We start from the raw sequence: 21,217 nt of genomic DNA, 5'->3' as shown, positions 1-21,217 counted from the left end.
AAGACCCCAGCGAGTTCGCCTCCACCACCACCGATGGCAGCCGATTCCACTCACTCACCACCCTCTGAGTGAAAAACTTACCCCTAACGTCACCTCTGTACCTACTCCCCAGTACCTTAAATCTGTGTCCTCTCGTAGCGACCATCTCAGCCCTGGGAAATAGCCTCTGAGAATCCACCCTATCTATTCCTCTCAACATTTTATAAACCTCTATCAGGTCGCCTCTCAACCTTCGTCTCTCCAGGGAGAAGAGACCCAGCTCCCTCAACCTATCCTCATAAGGCATGCCTCCCAGTCCAGGCAACATCCTTGTAAATCTCCTCTGCACCCTCTCAATAGCTTCCACATCCTTCCTGTAGTGAGGCGACCAGAACTGCGCACAGTACTCCAAGTGGGGTCCGACAAGGGTCTTATAAAGTTGCAGCATTACCTCCCGACTCCTAAACTCAATTCCTCGATTAATGAAGGCCAGTACACCATACGCCTTCTTGACCACATCCTCCACCTGGGCATATGAAAGAATACATTTTTTAAAAATAGCGCAAATGATTGCAGAGACTCGATCTACGCTGAATTTTATACAAGTAAAATTCCTCAATTGTGTATGCTGGTTTTTACCTCAGCGTGAATAATATCTAGCCCATTGTCTGAACAGTCTCTTAAATGGCTGTGAATGTTATCACAGCTTTACATTTACTGGTGACTCCAGACCAGCTCTGACCAAGCTTCATACAAAAATGTTGACTCTATTTTCTCTCTCCAAAAATATTGAACTTTTTCTGTTTCTGTTAGCCTTTGCTAGCTCGAGTAACTTGGCCCACATAAACATTTTAAAAGTGGGTATAATATGTAGGGATATGGGGGTGGGGACTGGGTGGGATTGTGTTCGGTGCAGACTCGATGGGCCGAAGGACCTCCTTCTGCACAGTAGGGTTCTATGATTCTATGATTTCCAGCACTGGGCAGCTGCTGGGATTGGAAACTCTCCCCCTCCATATCCCAAACTGACTTTCGCAGAACTCTGGGGTTTCATAAGAATCATCCGTGGATTTCGCAGTGGCTGTGTCCAGTGTAGGACTATAAGAAATAGGAACAGGAGTAGGCCACTCGGCTCCTCGAGCCCGCACCACCATTCAATCAGATCAGAGCTGATCCAACATTCCTCACACCCATTTTCGTGCCCTTTTCCCGTAACCCTTGCTTCTCTTACTGGTCAAAAATCTATCTTCTCAACCTTTATAGGACCCTTGTCAGACCCCACTTGGAGTACTGTGCACGGTTCTGGTCGCCTCACTACAGGAAGGATGTGGAAGCTATTGAGTGGGTGCAGAGGAGATTTACAAGGATGTTGCCTGGATTGGGAGGCATGCCTTATGAAGATAGGTTGAGGGAGCTCGGTCTTTTCTCCCTGGAGAGATGAAGTTTGAGAGGTGACCTGATAGAGGTTTATAAAATGTTGAGAGGAATAGATAGGGTGGATTCTCAGAGGCTATTTCCCAGGGCTGAAATGGTCACTACGAGAGGACACAGGTTTAAGGTGCTGGGGAGCAGGTACAGAGGAGATGTCAGGAGTGAGTTTTTCACTCAGAGGGTGGTGAGTGAGTGGAATCGGCTGCCATCGGTGGTGGTGGAGGCGAACTCACTGGGGTCTTTTAAAAGACTTCTGGATGAGTACATGGGATTTAATGGCATTGGAAGTTACAGATAGTTCTATGGCTTGGTAGGTATGGATGTGATCGGCGCAACTTGTGGGCCGAAGGGCCTGTTTGTGCTGTAGTGTTCTATGTTCTATGTTAAATGTACACAAGAATTCTCCCCCACAGCTCTCTCTGGCAAGAAGTTCAAAGAATCCCAATCCTCAGAGAAGAAATTCATCCTCATCTCAATCTTAATTTGGTGCCCGTTTAGTGTGGGACTGTGCCCTCTGGTTCTAGATGCTCCCACGGAAGGGGAATATCCTCTCAGCATTTACCCTGTCAGACCCCTCGAGAATTTAAAGTGTAAAAAACTGTCCTTCCAGTTTGTCCAATCGGAGGAGGTTTTCAGATTGTTGGCTACTGATAGGTTGACTGGTGAGCCTATCAGTGGCCAATGTATTTAGAAGCCGGAGTCTGATTGGACGAGCTGGAAATAGTGATAAAAATGACAATTCGAAGTCCTGGGTAAAGCAAAACTGAGTGGGTGCCAAAACAAGGCATCATGGGGCAGGAGGGGATGAGGGTGTCACAGGGCAGGAGGGGAAGAGGTCGGGGGTGGAGGGGAAGGGGTCGGGGGTGGAGGGGAAGGGGTCGGGGGTGGAGGGGAAGGGGTCGGGGGTGGAGGGGAAGGGGTCGGGGGTGGAGGGGAAGGGGTCGGGGGTGGAGGGGAAGGGGTCGGGGGTGGAGGGGAAGGGGTCGGGGGTGGAGGGGAAGGGGTCGGAGGTGGAGGGGAAGGGGTCGGGGTGGAGGGGAAGGGGTCGGGGGTGGAGGGGAAGGGGTCGGGGGTGGAGGGGAAGGGGTCGGGGGTGGAGGGGAAGGGGTCGGGGTGGAGGGGAAGGGGTCGGGGGTGGAGGAGAAGGGGTCGGGGGTGGAGGGGAAGGGGTCGTGGGTGGAGGGAAGGGGTCGGGGGTGGAGGGGAAGGGGTCGGGGGTGGAGGGGAAGGGGTCGGGGGTGGAGGGGAAGGGGCCGGGGTGGAGGGGAAGGGGTCGGGGGTGGAGGGGAAGGGGTCGGGGGTGGAGGGGAAGGGGTCGGGGTGGAGGGGAAGGGGTCGGAGGTGGAGGGGAAGGGGTCGGGGTGGAGGGGAAGGGGTCGGAGGTGGAGGGGAAGGGTTCGGGGGTGGAGGGGAAGGGTTCGGGGGTGGAGGGGAAGGGTTCGGGGGTGGAGGGGAAGGGTTCGGGGGTGGAGGAGAAGGGTTCGGGGGTGGAGGGGAAGGGTTCGGGGGTGGAGGGGAAGGGGTCAGGGGTGGAGGGGAAGGGGTCGGGGGTGGAGGGGAAGGGGTCGGAGGTGGAGGGGAAGGGTTCGGGGGTGGAGGGGAAGGGTTCGGGGGTGGAGGGGAAGGGTTCGGGGGTGGAGGGGAAGGGTTCGGGGGTGGAGGGGAAGGGTTCGGGGGTGGAGGGGAAGGGGTCAGGGGTGGAGGGGAAGGGGTCGGGGGTGGAGGGGAAGGGGTCGGAGGTGGAGGGGAAGGGGTCGGAGGTGGAGGGGAAGGGGTCGGGGGTGGAGGGGAAGGGGTCAGGAAGCAATGGAAAGAGGTGAGAATGTCTGTCTGTGTGTATGTGAGGGGTGAGGGTCTGCACGAGGATTGCTGTTTAAAAATAAGGTGTGCTCATTTAAGACGGAGATGACAAATTCTTTCTCTCAGATGGTCATGAGTCTCTGGAATTATTTTTCACAAAAGGCACTGGAAGCAAAATCTGAATATTTTTAAGGCAGAGCTGGATAGATTCTTGATTAACGAGGGGTGAAATGTTACTGGGGGAGGCAGGAATGTGGGGTTGAGGTTACAATCAGATCAGCCATGATCTTATTGAATAGCAGAGCAGTTCTGCTCCTAATCCATATGTTTGTATGCATAGTTAACCACATGGTTAGTATGAGCTAAAGAAGTCCATCAAAGATGCCAAAGTACCAAACCAAGCGAGAGTCCCAGGCTAGCTGCACAGACCCCTGCCAATTATGGTAAGGTCTGCAAGACGTAACAGGCTACAAGGAGAAGGCAGGTAAAATCGGTCCGCTCCAACACGCCCCCCTGATGAGCTCAGTGCATTCTATGCCCGTTTTGAGCAAGAGGTCAGTGAGAGCATGCCCTCCACCCTGGAAGCCCTGGATGAACCTGTATCTGGGGTCACCATTGCAGATGTCAGAACAGCCTTCACGAAGGTCAACCCACAGAAAGTGTCTGGCCCGGATGGGTACCCGGACAGGCACTCAGATCCTGCACGGATCAGAAGACAGGGATATTCGCTGATATCTTCAACCTCTCATTCGAGCAACCTGAGCTCCCTATCTGCCTCAGGAAGCTGACCATCATCCCAGTACCAAAGACAAACCAAGCAGTGTGTCTTAATGACTATCGGCCAGTGGCTCTGATATCCATCATTATGAAATACTCCGAGAGGTTAGTCAGAGCATGAATCAATTCCAGCCTCCCGGACTGCCTGGATCCACCACAGTTCACCTACCGTCACAACAGGTCCATAGCAGACGCCACCTCCCTGGCACTCAACCCTGGAACACCTAGATAACAAGGACACCTATGTCAGACTCCTATTTATTGACTACAGCTCAGCCTTCAACACCATTATTCCCCCAAAACTCATCTCCAAACTCCGTGGCCTGGGCCTCGGCTCCTCCCTCTGCGATTGGATCCTGAACTTGCTAACTCACAGACAACAATCAGTAAGGGTCGGCAACAACACCTCCTCCACGATCGTCCTCAACACCGGTGCCCCACAAGGCTGTGTTCTCAGCCCCCTACTATACTCCTTATACACCTATGACTGTGTGGCCAAATTCCCCTCTAATTCGATTTTCAAGTTTGCTGATGACACCACCGTAGTGGGTTGGACCTCAAACAGTGATGGGACAGAGTACAGGAATGAGATAGAGAATCTGGTGAACTGGTACAGCAACAATAATCTCTCCCTCAATGTCAACAAAATGAAGGAGATTGTCATCGACTTCAGGAAGCATAAAGGAGAACATGCCCCTGTCTACATCAATGAGAATGAAGTAGAAATAGATGAGAACTTCAAGTTTTTAGGTGTCCGGATCACCAACAACCTGTCCTGGTCCCCCCCATGCTGACACTACAGTTAAAAAAGCCCCACCAACGCCTCTACTTTCTCAGAAGACTAAGGAAATTTGGCATGTCAGCTACGACTCTCACCAACTTTTACAGATGCGTCATAGAAAGCATTCTTTCTGGTTGTATCACAGCTTGGTCTGGGCTCCTGCTCTGCCCAAGACAGCAAGAAACTACAAAACATTGTGAATGTAGCCCAATCCATCACACAAACCAGCCTCCCATCCATTGACTCTGTCTCTGCTCCCCGCTGTCTTGGAAAATCAGCCGGCATAATTAAGGACCCCACACACCCCAGACATACTTTCTTCCACCTTCGTCCATCGGTAAAAAGATATAAAAATTTGAGGTCACGTACCAAGTAACTCAAGAACAGCTTCTTCCCTGCTGCTGTCAGACTTTTGAATGGACCTACCTCGCATTAAGTTGATCTTTCTCTACACCCTAGCTATGACTGTACCACTACATTCTGCACTCTCTCCTTTCCTTCTTTATGAACAGTATGCTTTGTCTGTATAGGGCAAGAAGCAATACTTCTTACTATATACTAATACGTGTGACAATAATAAATCAAATCAAATCAAAATCAGTTACCACATGGTGTACTTAGTGTGGTTACCATATGGTATAGTTAGTGCAGTTACACATTGTGTAGTTAATGCAATTGCACATGGTGTAGTTAGTGTGGTTACACACAGTGTGGCTAGTGCGGTTACACACGGTGTGGCTAGTGTGGTTACATGTGGTGTGGCTAGTGTGGTTACATGTGGTGTGGCTAGTGTGGTTACACGTGGTGTGGCTAGTGTGGTTACACGTGGTGTGGCTAGTGTGGTTACACGTGGTGCGGCTAGTGCGGTCACACGTGGTGCGGCTAGTGCGGTCACATGTGGTGTGGCTAGTGCAGTCACACGTGGTGTGGCTAGTGCGGTCACACGTGGTGCGGCTAGTGCGGTTTACACACGGTGTGGCTAGTGCGGTCACATGTGGTGTGGCTAGTGCAGTCACACGTGGTGTGGCTAGTGTGGTCACACGTGGTGTGGCTAGTGCGGTCACATGTGGCGTGGCTAGTGCGGTTACACTTGGTGTGGCTAGTGCAGTTACATGTGGTGTAGTTAGTGTAGTTACACATGGTGTGGTTACTATGTAGTGTAGCTAGTTCAATTATCACATGATATGTAGTTAATGTGATTACCATGCGTGGTAATTAGTGTGATTACGTTGCAGTGTAGTTAATGTGGTTATGCAAAATGAAAAATGCAGTTATCACACGATATAACTAATGCAGATACCATGTGGTAAAATTAAATTGGTTTCCATGAGGTGTAATCAGTGAGTTTGTCGTATGGTTTAGTTAGGGTGCTCACTATGAGGTGTAACCAGCTCTTCATTCTCTCTCTGTTTTAGGTGGTTCACTCGTCTGGCCTGATAAGACGGTCTTGAACTATTCAAACTGGGCTCGTGAAACTGAGAATACGAGGTTAATGAGTGCAAACACTTGCTATTGGATCAACAGCAACACTGGTGTCTGGGGAATTGGTCCCTGTACCAGTTTCACACTCGGCGTCATCTGCAAAATGCCAAGAGGTAAGAAATAAAAAGAAACAGTATTTTTCAGATTGGTATTTACTCCAGAACAGGGTGGGTAGGTGCTCAGGGCTGTGCAAGTAGCTGGTTTTACAATGTTGCCGTCACGGTGGCTGGGGGAGGGTAGAGTGGGGATTCTGTGTTCCTATCCAAAGGTCTCCTCCTGCAGGATGGTACAGATGGTGACCATTCAACCCCTACTATCCCCAGGGTTTTCCCAGTTGAGTTTTTCTCTGTCCTCATTCAACATTAGTGGACCTGAGTGTAGAGTTTGCAGATGACACAAAAATTGGTGGTGTGGTAACTAGCAAGGAGGAAAACCTTAGCTCACAGGACGATAGAGATAGGCTGGTCAAATGGGCAGAAACAGTGGCAAATAAACTTTAACCCTGAAAAGCGTGAGGCAATGTATTTTGGGAGGGCTAACAAGGAAATACACAATGGACACTAGGAAGTACAGAGGACCAGAGGAACATTAATGTGTGTGCCCATAGATCCCTGGACACAGCAGGAGAGGTAGGAAAGTTGGTCAAGAAGACATAAGGGATACTTGCCTTTATTAACTGAGACATTGAATATAAGAGCAGGGAGATTATGATGGAGTTATATAAAACACTCGTTAACTGTGCAGTTCTGCTCATCACACTATGAGAAAGATGTGATTGTATTGGAGAGGGTGCAGAGGAGATTCACCAGGGAATGCTGCCTGGGATGGAGGGTTTCAGCTATGAAGAGAGGCTGGAGTTCATTTCCTTGGAGCAGAGGAGACTGAGTGGTGATCTGGAGACCTGATTGAGTGTAAGGGTCATAGGTAGGGTGGATAGGAAGGAATGTTTTTCCTTGGCAGAGGGATCCATAACCAGGGGACACAGGTTTAAGTTAAGATGCAGGAGAAATGTGAGGAAAAATCTTATCACCCAGAGGGTTGTGAGAATCTGGAACTCACTGCCTGAAAGGGTGGTAGAGGAGGGAATTCTCACAACAGTTCAAAAGCATTTAGACGAACACTTGAAACGCCAGAGCATTTCATAGGGCAAGTGCTGGAAAATGGGATTAGGATGGATAGGTGTTTGATGGCCAATGCAGTCACAATGGGCCAAATGGCCTCTTTCCGTGCTGTAAAACTCTATGCAGAATTCCTGACTGGTTCCTGTCCTCCACCCTACAGCTCACAGACACTGAGCTGGTTCACTCTACCATTGTCATAATCCCAGCTAATTCAACACAGCTTTCACTCCGTATGACAGTGAACAGTGAATGCAGGACAGAGGCTGGGAATCCTACAAAGAGTAACACCTCCTGACGCCCCAAAGCCTTCCCACCATCTACAAAACCCAGATCAGGAGGTGTGATGGAATACTCCCCACTTGCCTGGATGGGTGCAGCTCCAACAACACTCGTAGCTCAACACCATCCAGGACAAAGCAGCCCATTGGATTGGCTTTTCACCCATAAACATTCATTCCCTCCACCACTGCTGAATTCTGGCATCCGTGTGTACCATCTACAAGATGCACTGCAGCAATTCACCAAGGTGTCTTAGACAGTACCTTCCAAACACACAACCACTACCACCTTGAAGGACATGGGCAGCAAATATCTGGGAATACCACCACCTAGAAGTTCCCCTCCAAGCCACATACCATCCTGACTTGGGAATATAACGCTGTTCAAAGAACAAAGAAAATTCCACCAGAGGAACAGGCCCTTCGGCCCTCCAAGCCTGCACTGACCACGCTGCCCATTTGAACTAAAACCCCCTACCCTTCCGGGGACCATATCCCTCTATTCCCATCTCATTCATATATTTGTAAAGACACCCCTTAAAAGTAATTATCATATCTGTTTCCACTACCTCCCCCAAGCACCCACCACCCTCTGTGTAAAAAAAACTTGCCTCATACATCTCCTTTAAACCTTGTCCCTCGCACCTTAAACCTGTGCCCCCGAGTAATTGACTCTTCCACCCTGGGAAAAAGCTTCTGACTATCCACTCTGTCCATGCCCCTCATAATCTTGTAGATTTCTATCGGGTCGCCCCTCAACCTCCATCATTCCAGTGAGAACAAACCAAGTTTCTCCAATCTCTCCTCATAGCTAATGCCCTCCATTCCAAGCAACACCCTAGTAAATCTTTTCTGTACCCTCTCCAAAGCCTCCACATCCTTCTGGTAGTGTGGCGACCAGAATTGAACACTATATTCCAAGTGTGGCCCAACTAAGTTTCTATAAAACTGCAAAATGACTTGCCACTTTTTAAATTCAATTCTGTCGCTGGGTCAAAATCCTGGGACTCGCTTCCGAACAGCGCTGTGAGTGTAACTACATTACATGGATAGTAGTGTTCAAGGAACAACTCACTACCACCTTCCCAATGAGTGATGGGCAAAAAATGCTGGTCTAGCCTGTGACACAAAGGATAAATTTTAAAAATTGATGAGAATCGGGAGAGATGTAAATGGATAACTGATTTGCTGTCATCTATTTTACACGGTCACTGCCTTAGATTGGAGGCCAGATTGTTAATTCTTTCAATGTTAATTAAACTAACGCAACTTTTCAAATTTACTCTCACAGTTAAAGAAAGCAGCCTTATTGCTACCCGTAAGTAAATCTCCTCCAGTATTTTCTGTTGCTCATTTCTGTTTAGACACAGCCGTTCAGTGTTAATTTTTTATCATTGCGTCTGTGTTGTGTTTGTATTTGTAGCTGGCTCGCAGGGACACACCTTAGACATCATCCTGTACGTGCTGGGCGCGTTAGTGCTGCTGGCTGTGGTGGTGGTGCTGCTGCTCCTGTATCGACGGCGAGTAGCCTCGGGCTCGCGGCGCGGGGCTTTCGAGAGCGCGCGGTACAGCAGGACATCCTCAACGCCCAGCGAATCCGTGGAGAAGAACATCCTGGTGTCCGACATGGAAATGAACGAACAGCAGGAATAACCCTGGCAACTGCTCCCCCTGTCTCTTCACCCTGGAGCAGTGTGCAAGGCACAGACTGGTGTTCAGAACATAATGCAGGTCAACATAGAGTCCCAGAGCAGCCTGGTAGTGACACAGTTGGTGCTGCTTAATGGGGATATGCCTTAAAAGGATACATTCCTCAGGCATCCAGCTTTATCTATACATCTATGTGTGTGTGTGTATATATTGTATATACACACACCAATACTGGTGAATTTTTATCTGATAAATGGGGCAATTTGTATCCACTAGGACCCCCCAATAAATAGCTTCAACTGTGTTATTGACCTTGATGCAGGAGTATTTTCTATGTAAAAGTGCACAATCCAATCAATAAAATCATCGCGCCCGAAGAGCCTCCCATCAGTTTCAGCATGGTTCAAATGTTGCCCGTGTTTCTCAGAGCCTCACTTTCCACCGACAGGAGGAAGATGCATGAGCGAACGGGATCTGGATTGGCGTCAACGTTCTTTTAGAACAGTTCCTGAGAGCAACTGTCAAACGTCCAGGTGACCCCAGCTCACGGCCAACCCCCGAAAGGCTGTTGACAAGGCGTGATTGGCCAGAGACCGATGGTGGATCAGTCGGAATGTGTGTCCGATGTGGGCTGTACCTCCTCTGATCCCAATACCTCTGACCCTCCGAACTCATGTTTAAAATGATTAAGGGATTTGATAGGGTAGATAGAAAAAAAACTGTTTCCTTAGGTGGGGGAATGGGGTGTCAGGAACCAGGAGACAGAACTTTGAAATTAAGATTAGACCAGGGTGATGGCAGGAGCTGCTTCTTCACACAAAAGATGGTGGAAATCCGGAACTCTTCCCCTCCCTCCCCCCCCAAGAAAACTATTCACTGAAAACTGGGATTGATAGATTTTTGTTCAGTAAAGGGTTAAAGGACAAGAATGGGACAAGAAGCTTGAGGGTCTGAACAGCCTCCTCCTGTTCCCATACGTCCAATCTGCAAATAGGTAACCAGGAGTTGAAAAACATGTTTTTCGGAATAAATGAGGGAATGAACAAGTAGGTTGGTTACAACATGTAGAGGAAGGAATTGAGTCAGCGTCAGCAACTCTGGAAAGATTTTCGATCCCAGATCAGAGAATGTACCTCAAGTAACCATGAGCAGTCAAAAATCGGATCATTATTAGTTATCCTCTCTACTAAGTGTTGTTGCATTCGTTAGGTTGTAACCGTGCGTGTCAGAGTCGCTCCCTATTCAACAGATCACTCATTTTCATCGCAGGAAACACCCCCAGAGTTCCACCTTCCAATGAAGTTAAACATCAGGGTGGGGAAATCTTTTTTTTGAAGGGTTATTTTCATGAACTAGTGTTCCCAGTCGCAAGTTCCAGGAATGTTCACTCCGATCCCATAACTTTCTGTACACTCATTTTAAAGGATATGAGAGGGATGACGATGGTGTGTCCCAGTACTCGCAGGCAGGCAGTTCCATACCAGGAGCACAGTTTGTAATATGAGACCTACACTCCTGATCTGTCACAGAGATGTAAATTTAGGGAAATACACTCCAGCTGCTTACCAAGACCCTAGTTATGTTAAACAGAGGGTGACCTTATAGATGTTTATAAAATCATGAGGGGCATGGATAAGGTGAGTAACCAAGGTCCCTTTCCCCAGGGTAGGAGCAGTTCGAAACTATAGGGCATAGGTTTAAATGAGAGGGGAAAGATTTAAAAGGGATCTGAGGGGCAAGTTTTTCACACACAGGGTGGTGCATGTATGGAATGAGTTGCCAACATTTAAAAGGCATTTGGAATGGTGCATGGTTAGAGGGATGTGGGCCTAACACAAACAAATAGGAGTAGTTCAGTTTAGCAAACCTGGTTGGCATGGACGAGTTAGGCTGAAGGGCTGGATATCTGTGCGACTCTGGTTAAATCCTCTGGTAAACGAGCTGATGATAACACAGCGCTACATATTGTGGCATTCAGTTACCCTGAGGTATTTCTCTCAGTGTCTTTAAAACCGGCGTTTGACTACATTTAGATTTCAGGTTAGAAGCTGGGGTGACCAAGGTTACTGTTAGAGAGAGAAGGGGACAAGGTGAGGGCAGTGTGTAGCTGAATTTGAGATGTGTTGGTGGTAGGGCTGATGCCGAGGTGGGAAACACCAGTCAGTCAGGTAGAGGGAAAGGGGTGATATCACCATGAGAGGGGGGGAGCTGACACAAAACAAACTGGGTGTTAATGTCACTCTGATCTTTGACGTTTTTTTCAGATGAAGGGATTGCAATGCTGGAGACCAATATTTTTCCCACATTGCATCTTCCAGGAATTCTGGGCACCTTATTTGTGCACAGTGCTGTTCAGAGACTCGGTGACAATCAAATGATGCAGGTGGGGGTGGGGGAGATGGGAGAGGGGAGGGAGAGGGGAGCGAAACTGGTCAATGCCGGTAATATGAAAGAGGTTCACAGCAAACCAAAGGCCGCGCCACATCCCATCGAAACCAATGTTTTGGGAATGCTGGGAAGCAGTTTGTTGGTTTCCTGACTGAACCTGACTCTCACTATTGGTCAAAGACCAATTTCATCTATTCACAAGAATCCAAATATTCTTAGAATAACATCCAGTACTTTTTCTCCAGGGGTTGTGTGTTGTTGGGGGGGAAGGGGATGAGGGGAGTTTTAACCCCTTCCCAAACTGAAAGTTATTTCAAATTTTTAAGACATTCATGTTTACTTTATGACTGAGAGGCTTCAACAACTGACTTTATCGCTGAGTATAACAGAGGCAGTAAAATTTGCCAAACCGGATTCTCACAATAAAGTGTTTTTTTAAGTTTATGTTGTGAAGAGTGTTTATTTTGCCATGAAAACCCCCATCAATATCCTCAAAACAGATAAAGGGTAGTGCAGCCAACCACAGTTCTGGGAAGTGATTTGGATGGGGGTAGTGGAGGACATAGGGATAGACGGTGATCTTCAATACCTGAACCAGCTGGGCACAGCCCAGAGAGGAACAGCTCACAGCCATCACCCCCACCCACAAGACTTTCATTTGTTTCACTTCTCCCTGCCACAGTAACCAATCAGAATGAGGAAACTCTCAGGGCCATTTAAGGATGGGCAATGATTGCCAACCTTGCCCATGGATTTCCATATGTCGAGAATGAATAAAGGGGAAGTCTGCACGGTGTTAAATCGAGATGCAAGAAAATCAGTGACCCCTACCCTCCATCTCCAATCTGAGTGTTATAGTCTCTTCGTTCACTCCTCCTGCTTTCTGTCTCTCTGTCTCTGTCTCTCTCTCTCTCTCTCTCTCTCTGTCTCTCTGTCCCTGTGTCTGTCTCTGTCTCTCTCTGTCTCTCTCTCTCTCTCTGTCTCTGTCTCTCTGTCCCTGTGTCTGTCTCTGTCTCTCTCTGTCTCTCTCTCTCTCTCTGTCTCTCTCTCTCTCTGTCTCTGTCTCTCTCTCTGTCTCTCTCTCTGTCTCTGTGTTTCTGTCTCTGTCTCTCTCTCTGTCTCTGTCTCTCTCTCTCTCTGTCTCTCTCTCTCTGTCTGTGTGTCTCTGTCTCTCTCTCTGTGTCTCTGTCTCTCTGTCTCTGTCTCTATCTCTCTCTCTCTGTCTCTATCTCTCTCTCTCTCTGTCTCTCTCTGTCTCTCTCTTTCTCTGTCTCTATCTCTCTCTCTCTGTCTCTGTCTCTTTCTCTGTCTCTATCTCTCTCTCTCTGTCTCTGTCTCTGTCTCTCTCTCTGTCTCTATCTCTCTCTCTCTGTCTCTCTCTCTCTCTCTCTCTCTGTCTCTCTCTGTCTCTCTGTCTCTCTCTCTCTCTGTCTCTCTCATGCTAATGGCAGCTCAGTTATGTTATTTCATTGGATTGACTCTAATCTATTGGGACAGAATGGGGTCAGCTCCAGATATCGGGCTGACTGAGCCATCTTGGATCATCTCATCCATTGTTTACAAAAAGCATTTACAGACCTGAAAATTCACCTCACTGTGGTTCACATGTTTACATTATAACATACTCATAATATGTGTGTGCGGGGGTTGGTTAATTTTGACCGGCACATATTGGAAAATGTTGTCCGACTAGAATCCACTTGCATCTATTAAGCCACCTGCCCACCTGACAATCCAGAACGGAGAATGTGAGGCCCGAGAGAGGGAGAGAGATGTGTGAGACGTCAGTGACATTTGGTGAGTGATGATCCTCTGCATCCTCCCAGTCACTGTGAACCGTTACGGGCAGAGTCTTTATGAACACAATACTTCATCGAGGTTTGAAGCTTCATTCAGCTGAAGGATAAAGTGAGCTGCAAAGTGGCGGCTTTGAATATTTACACTTTTTGAGGAATTGGGAAGAAACTCCACTCCTGGCTTTGGCCAACCTTCATTAACTAAAGGCATTTGAGCAGGTTTAACTTTCTGGTGGCTACCAAGATGTTTCCTGCTTTATTTGACAGTAAATAGGTGAGGAAGGTTTCTATAACAGCACCATAGGGTAGACATGTACTTGGGATTACAACAGGGATCTAAGCCATTCCCAGTAGGAACTGTCCAGTGCTATGTTGGGTAGCGATGTTAATGAGTGGAACTGAGAGAATAATTGGTTGATAAACAAGTGTCATTTTATTGTAAAGCAGCAGGGTTCCAGTTGTTTTATAACACTGTGTTTTATGCCATTTCATTTATCCCATTTGTTGATAATTTGGGCACATGATTGGCAGTCTCAGTATAATTTGGATAAATGTGAGGTTATCCACTTTGGTAGCAAAAATAAGGAGGGCAGATTCCGATCTGAATAGCTATAAATTAGGAGAGGGGAATGTGTAACAAGACCTGGGTGTCCTCTTACACCAGTCACTGAGGATAAGCGTGCAGGTACAGCAGGCAGTAAAAAACACTAATGGTGTATTGGTCTTCATAGTGGGAGGATTTGAGTACAGGAGCAGGGATGACTTGCTGCAGTTAGAAGTCTGACAACACCAGGTTTAAGTCCAACCGATTTATTTGATAGGAAACTCACAAGCTTCTGAGGTTTCCCTCTTTGTCAGGTGAATGGAGAGTTCTGGCCTCAGACAGGCCTTCATTCACCTGACGAAGAGGGAAACCTCGAAAGCTTGTGAGTTTACCATCAAATAAATCGGTTGGACTTAAACCTGGTGTTGTCAGACTTCTTACTGTGTTTACCCCAGTCCAACGCCGGCATCTCCACATCATTGCTACAGTTATACAGGGCCTTGGTGAGACCACATGTGGAATATTGTGTACAGCTTTGACCTCCTTACCTGAGAATGTCCTTGTTCTAGAAGGAGTGCAGGAAAGGTTTATCCAGTTGAATCCTGGAATGGCAGGGCTGAATTATGAGGGGAGATTGGGTCGGTTAAGATTGTCTTCACTGAAGTTCAGAACAAAGAAAATTACAGCACAGGAACAGGCCCTTCGGCCCTCCAAGCCTGCACCGACCCTGCTGCCCGACTGAACTAAAACCCTCTACCCTTCCGGGGACCATATCCCTCTATCCCCATACTTAGGGTCAAGATGCCCCTTAAAAGTCACGACCCTATCCACTTCCACTACCTCCCCCGGCAATGAGTTCCAGGCATCCACCACCCTCTGTGTAAAAAATTTGCCTCGTACATCTCCTTTAAACCTTGCCCCTCACACCTTAAACCTGTGCCCCCTAGTAACTGACTCTTCCACCCTGAGAAAAATGCTTCTGACTATCCACTCTGTCCATTCCTCTCGTAATCCTGTAGACTTCTATCAGGTTGCCCCTCGACCTCTGTCGCTCCAGTGAGAACAAACCAAGTTTCTCCAACCTCAAGAATGAGGGGGAAGTCTCATAGAAACCTATAACATTCTAACAGGACGAGGCAGGGTAGATGCAAAAAAGGTGGAGTGTCCAGATCAAGGGGTCAAAGTATGTGGATACAGGGTAGGACAGAGATGAGGAGAAATTCCTTCACCCAGAGAGTGGTCAACCTGTGAAATTGAGGCCAAGAAATTGAATGTTTTCAAGAAGCAGCTCAATTTACCACTTGGGGTGAAAGGGATCAAAGGATGCGGGGGGAAGTTGGGCTCAGGCTGTTGAGTAGGATGACCCGCCATGATCACAGTGAATGATAGAACAGGCTGGAAAGGCCAAATGGCCTCCTACTTTTTTTTATGTTTCAGTGTAATTGGTATTATCAATATTGCTGGGGTCCTAGTTGACAAAAAGCAGCCTAGCAATGAGGCACTGCACAAGCAAGGCTAAGTAGTTTCTGATGAGCAGTGATTAGAGAGGAGGGGGGAGCCAAAGGAGCCTCGTTCCATAGAATCCCTACAGTGCAGAGGGAAGCCATTGATTCTGCACCGATAATAATCCCACCCAGGCCTATTCCCTGTAACCCCACATATTTACCCTGCTAATATAAAAGTAGGGAGGTCTTGCTGCAGCTGTATAGGGCATTGGTGAGGCCGCAGCTGGAGTACTGTGTGCAGTTTTGGGCGCCGCACCTGCGCAAGGATATTTTGGCCTTGGAGGGAGTGCAGAGGAGGTTTACTAGGCTGATACCGGAGTTGAGGGGGTTGAGCTATGAGGAGAGGCTGAATAAACTAGGCTTGTACTCGTTAGAGTTTAGAAGAATGAGGGGAGATCTCATTGAGACGTATAAGATGATGAATGGGATGGATAGGATAGAGGTGGAAAGACTCTTCCCGCTCAAAAAAGACAGTAGGACTAGGGGGCACAGCCTCAAGATAAAGGGGGGGCAGTTCAGAACGGAGTTGAGGAGGAACTTCTTCACTCAAAGGGTGGTGAATCTCTGGAATTCTCTGCCCGTTGAAGTGGTGGAGGCTGCCTCGCTAAATATTTTTAAGAAGCGGGTTGATGGGTTTTTGATAAGAGAAGGGATTAAGGGTTATGGGGAGAGGGCGGGAAAGTGGAACTGAGCCACGACAGATCAGCCATGATCTTATTGAATGGCGGGGCAGGCTCGAAGGGCCAGATGGCCTACTCCTGCTCCTATTTCTTATGTTCTTATGTTCTTATGTTCTTAGTCCCTGTGACACTAAAGAGCAATTTATCATGGCAAATCCACCTAACCGACACATATCTGGGAGGAAACGGAGCGCCCAGAGGAAACTCACACAGACACAGGGAGAATGTGCAAACTCCACGCGGACAGTCACCCGAGGCCAGAATCCAACCTGGGTCCCTGGCGCTGTGAGGCAGCAGTGCCAACCACTGTGCCATCCTGTGTGCCACCATGCCACAGGGTGGAAGGGAATTGATGTAGAAAGTTCACTGATCCTGCACAGTGCCTCACAGGGAAAGGTCAGGCTGCCACTCGAGGAACAGGAACTCACATCGGTCTGTCCTTAATGAGCAGCTTAGACAAGTACGTTCTTTGTACAAAATCGAGACGCCGGTGATTCCTCACTTTTACAATGATCTAAATAACCAATCATTCATAAGGGATTGGGTAAATACATGGGCTCATTTATGAATACTAGGCACAAGGCAGCACAGTGGTACAGTGGTTAGCACTGCTGCCTCACGGTGCCAGGGCCCGGGTTCAATTCCCCCCTTGGGTCACTGCCTGTGCATAGCCTGCATGTTCTCCCTGTGTCTGCGTGGGTTTCCTCCAGTTGCCTCCCACAGTCCAAAGATGTGTGGGTTAGATGGATTGGCCGTGCTAAATTTCCCCTTCGTTTCAGGGGGACCAGCGAGGGTAAATGCGTGGGGTTATAGGGATGGGGCTTGGGTGGGATTGTGGTTGGCGCAGGCTCAATGGGCCAAGCTCTCTCTTTGTTTCTCTTATATTCTTTTTCACTTCCTTTCCGAGCCTTCTATATTTAGCTCTCAGCTGTATTATCCACCTGACATCCGTCAGATGCAAATTTCCTCTCCTTCTTCATCTGAATCTTTACAGGGAACTCTGGATTTGTTCCCCTTGCCGTTCCCCGTGGTGAGAATATATCGTATTTGTACCTGACTAAAGGCAGGCCAATCTTTAACCCCAGTTGACTCACTTTGTTCACCTGATTGTCAAGAACCAGGTAAAGCAATGTCTGCTTCATCATTAGATTAGAAATTTATTGTTATAAGAAGTTCGTCCAAACACACATCTTGCCCTTCTCTGCTCTTTCACACTCTTTGAAGGAGCAGTGCTCTGAAAGCTTTTGCTACCAAATAAACCTGTTGGACTTTAACCTGGTGTTGTGAGACTTCTTACTGTGTTTACCTCCCCAGTGGCCAGAGAGGATTAAAACTTTGGGTCGGAGCCCCTGCAATTTCCTCCCTTGCCTCCCACAACAACCTGGGACACAATTCATCTGGATCTGGAGATTTATCCGCTTTTAAGCTGGCCAATACCTTTGCACTCCCTATGATTATTTTCTCTAGAGTCTCACAGTCTCTCTCCCCGAGTTCCATAATTACCTCCTCATTCTCATGGATGAAGACAGATATGAAATATTCATTTAACACCGTATCAATATCCTCTGCCTCCACCACAGATTTCCCCCTTGGTCCCTAATGGGTCCTTTCCCTGGTTATCCTCCTCCCATCGATATCCTGATAAAATATCTGAGGATTTTCCCCACCTTTGCCAGCCAGAGTTTTCTCATATCCCCTTTTTGCTCTTCTAATTGATTTCTTAAGCTCCACCCTGCACTTTGTGCTATTACTATTTTAGTCTGTACCCAGAGAATTAAAGTCCCCATTGTAACCATTCCATAACTTTTACATCCCTTTGTAGCTTCAGTGTAAGTTTCCTCCTGTGTATCTTTCCCATGGGCCTGCAGACTGAAAAATGTAGTTGCAATTTTTTTGTTCCTTGGCTCTAACCAGATAGATTCTGTCCTTTTGGTGCATCCTGTCTCTCTCCAACATTATAATTCTCCTTAATCAATACTGCCACCCTTTCCTTCCTTTCCTTTCTTTCCTGAACACTTTGTATCCATGAATATTTAATATTCAGTCATCCCCTTCTTTGAGCCAGGCTTCTGTTAATGCCACAACATCATGACATTCTGTGCCTGGAATTCACCAATCTTATTTACCACACATTTATATTCATGCACATAAACCTCATTTCGACTTTCTTACTCTGAACCCACCTCGTGACTTGCTATTTCTACTCCAATCTAACACAAAACTATTCCCTTCTCCAGTGCAGCCAAGTATTGTAACTGTATGCACCTTAACCTTCTCCAGTTCTGTATGGTGGTGTATCGAAACATCCCCAAAAACCCTAGTCAATCTCCCCATGAGGACACTGGTCCCAGTCCTGTTGAGGTGAAATCATCCCTGGTGCTTTCTGCCCCAGAGCTGGTCCCAGCACCCCAAGAGCCCGAAACCCCCCCCTTGCCACACCATGTCTCATGCATTGACCCTCATTTTCTTCCTTCTTCTCTCGCTAGCCCCCACTCTGTCATAACCAATGTTGCTTTATTTAGTATAGAACATAGAACATTACAGCGCAGAACAGGCCCTTCGGCCCACGATGTTGCGCCGACCAGTTAAAAAAAATATGGCCATTGCCTGGAAAGCCCCTTGGGGCTGACTGGAGGTGTAGAAAGGTGCTATATAAATGCAAGTCTTCTACTTTTATTCTCTGCCAGACATTTCCCTCTTGAGACTGGGTACTTTATGGGCACAGAATGGCATCCCTGACATATTGCACCACACATCACGTTACCATGTCAATTTAGAACATGGAACATAGAAAAGCTACAGTACAAACAGGCCCTTCAGTCCACAAGTTGCACCGATCATATCCCTACCTACCAGGCTTACCTATAACTCTCAATTCTATTAAATCCCATGTTCTCATCCAGAAGTCTCTTTAAAGAATTTGTCTCCACCACCACCGACGGCAGCCGATTCCACTCACTCACCACCCTCTGAGTGAAAAACTTACCCCTGACATCTCCTCTGTACCTGCTCCCCAGCACCTTAAACCTGTGTCCTCTCGTAGCGACCATTTCAGCCCTGGGAAATAGCCTCTGAGAATCCACCCTATCTATACCTCTCAACATTTTATAAACCTCTATCAGGTCACCTCTCATCCTTCGTCTCTCCAGGGAGAAGAGTCCCAGCTCCCTCAACTTATCTTCATAAGGCATGCCTCCCAATCCAGGCAACATCCTTGTAAATCTCCTCTGTACCCTTTCAATAGCTTCCACATCCTTCCTATAGTGAGGCGACCAGAACTGTGCACAGTACTCCAAGTGGGGTCTGACAAGGGTCTTATAAAGTTGCAGCATTACCTCCCGATTGCTAAACTCAATCCCTCGATTAATGAAGGCCAGTACACCATACGCCTTCTTGACCACATCCTCCACCTGCGAGGCCGATTTAAGAGTCCTATGGACCCGGACCCCAAGATCCCTCTGCTCCTCAACACTCCTACCCTTGATATTATCTCCTTCATCCCATTGGACCTGTCAAAATGGACCACTACACATTTCTCTGCGTTGAAGTCCATCTGCCACTTCTCCGCCCAGTCTTGCATCCTATCTATGACCCGCTGCAACTTCTGACATCCCTCCAGACTATCCACAATACCACCAACCTTCGTATCGTCAGCAAACTTACCAACCCATCCCTCCACTTCCTCATCCAGGTCATTTATGAAAATGACAAACAGCAAGGGTCCCAGAACAGATCCCTGGGGCACTCCACTGGTGACCGACCTCCATGCAGAAAAAGACCCATCTACAACCACTCTCTGCCTTCTGCAGGCAAGCCAGTTCTGGATCCACAAGGCCAAAGCCCCTTGGATCCCATGCCCCCTCTCTTTCTCAAGAAGTCTTGCATGGGGGACCTTATCAAATGCCTTGCTGAAGTCCATATAAACCACATCCACCGCTCTTACTTTGTTAGTGTGTTCAGTCACATTTTCAAAGAACTCAACTAGGCTCGTAAGGCATGACCTGCCCTTGACAAAGCCGTGCTGATATTCCTGATCATACTAAACTTCTCTAAATGTTCATAAATCTTGTCCCTCAGAATCCTGTCCATCAGCTACCATGCCCAGGTTAAACATTCAGCATCCCCACTACAGCAGTTAAATTATCTTCACAAAGATTAGCTGGAAAATTAAACTGAAGCCTTTTGTGGGCCTTGAAGAGGTAAATCTGTGTTGCAGGCGCCTCACCCACCCCTCCAGGATCACTGACACTGTGGGCCCGATTTTACCAACAATTTGCACCCATTTTCAGTTGCGAAAGTCGGGTGTGAGGCCTTTATCGCGATCCGCGCCCGTGTCCGTGCAGTTCGTCACTTTACCGAGACCCGGTGATGGCGGGGGTCCGTTCCGCGCCCAAATCGGGCGCAACGATGACATTTACACTGTATTAATGAACTGCCGGTCAGATCGCTGTCTGGTGGGAGGGGGAGGAGGAGGGGGATCAGATGTATCTCTGGCGGGGTGGGGAGAGCTGGTCATTGTCTGGTGGTGTGGGGGGGTGGGGGGCGGTGGGAGGCGGGTCAGACATTCTTCTGGAGGGGAGGGGGAGTGAGACCAGACCATTCTCTGGGGGGGGGGGGGGGGGGAGCGGAGTGAGGCAAGGTCGTTGGCAGCAGAGAGGGGGAGTGAAACCAGATCATTGTCTGATGGGGGGAGGGGGGGGGGGGGGGGCGTCAGATGCATCTCTGGTGGTGGGGGGGACAGGGGGGGGTCCGCTGCCACTCTGCGGGTGATCAGTGGGGGGAGGGAAGGGGGGGGGGGATGGCGTTCGGTCTGGGTAGTGGGGGGTTGGGTAAGGCAGTGATGTGTGTGTGTGTGTGTGTGTGTCCCTTATCCACTCCCCCATTACCCCCCAGGGATCCATCTGCCCCCCCCCCCCCCCGAGATACGTCTTACCTCCTCCACCCCCTCAATCCCCCCTTTCCCTGCCCCCATCCCCCCGAGATACACCCTCGCTCCCACTTTTCG

At 48.3% G+C, this 21,217-nt stretch overlaps 1 protein-coding gene across 1 annotated transcript in view; it reads left to right on the top strand.

The window, feature by feature from the left end:
- Nucleotides 1–12,127, top strand: part of mrc2 (mannose receptor, C-type 2) — a 294,508-nt gene extending 282,381 nt beyond the window's left edge. The window contains exons 28-30 of the mRNA XM_080213436.1: nt 6,184–6,363; nt 8,941–8,967; nt 9,073–12,127. Of these exons, the coding sequence (XP_080069562.1) occupies nt 6,184–6,363; nt 8,941–8,967; nt 9,073–9,302 (437 nt within the window). The 3' untranslated portion in view covers nt 9,303–12,127. The remainder of the gene's footprint in view (nt 1–6,183; nt 6,364–8,940; nt 8,968–9,072) is intronic.
- The last annotated feature ends 9,090 nt before the right edge of the window (nt 12,128–21,217 follow it).

This window comes from Carcharhinus amblyrhynchos, chromosome 27, assembly GCF_965287045.1.
Source record: "Carcharhinus amblyrhynchos chromosome 27, sCarAmb.v2.hapA, whole genome shotgun sequence".
NCBI classification, from domain to species: Eukaryota; Metazoa; Chordata; class Chondrichthyes; order Carcharhiniformes; family Carcharhinidae; genus Carcharhinus; species Carcharhinus amblyrhynchos.
This window is presented reverse-complemented; position numbering and strand designations above follow the sequence as displayed.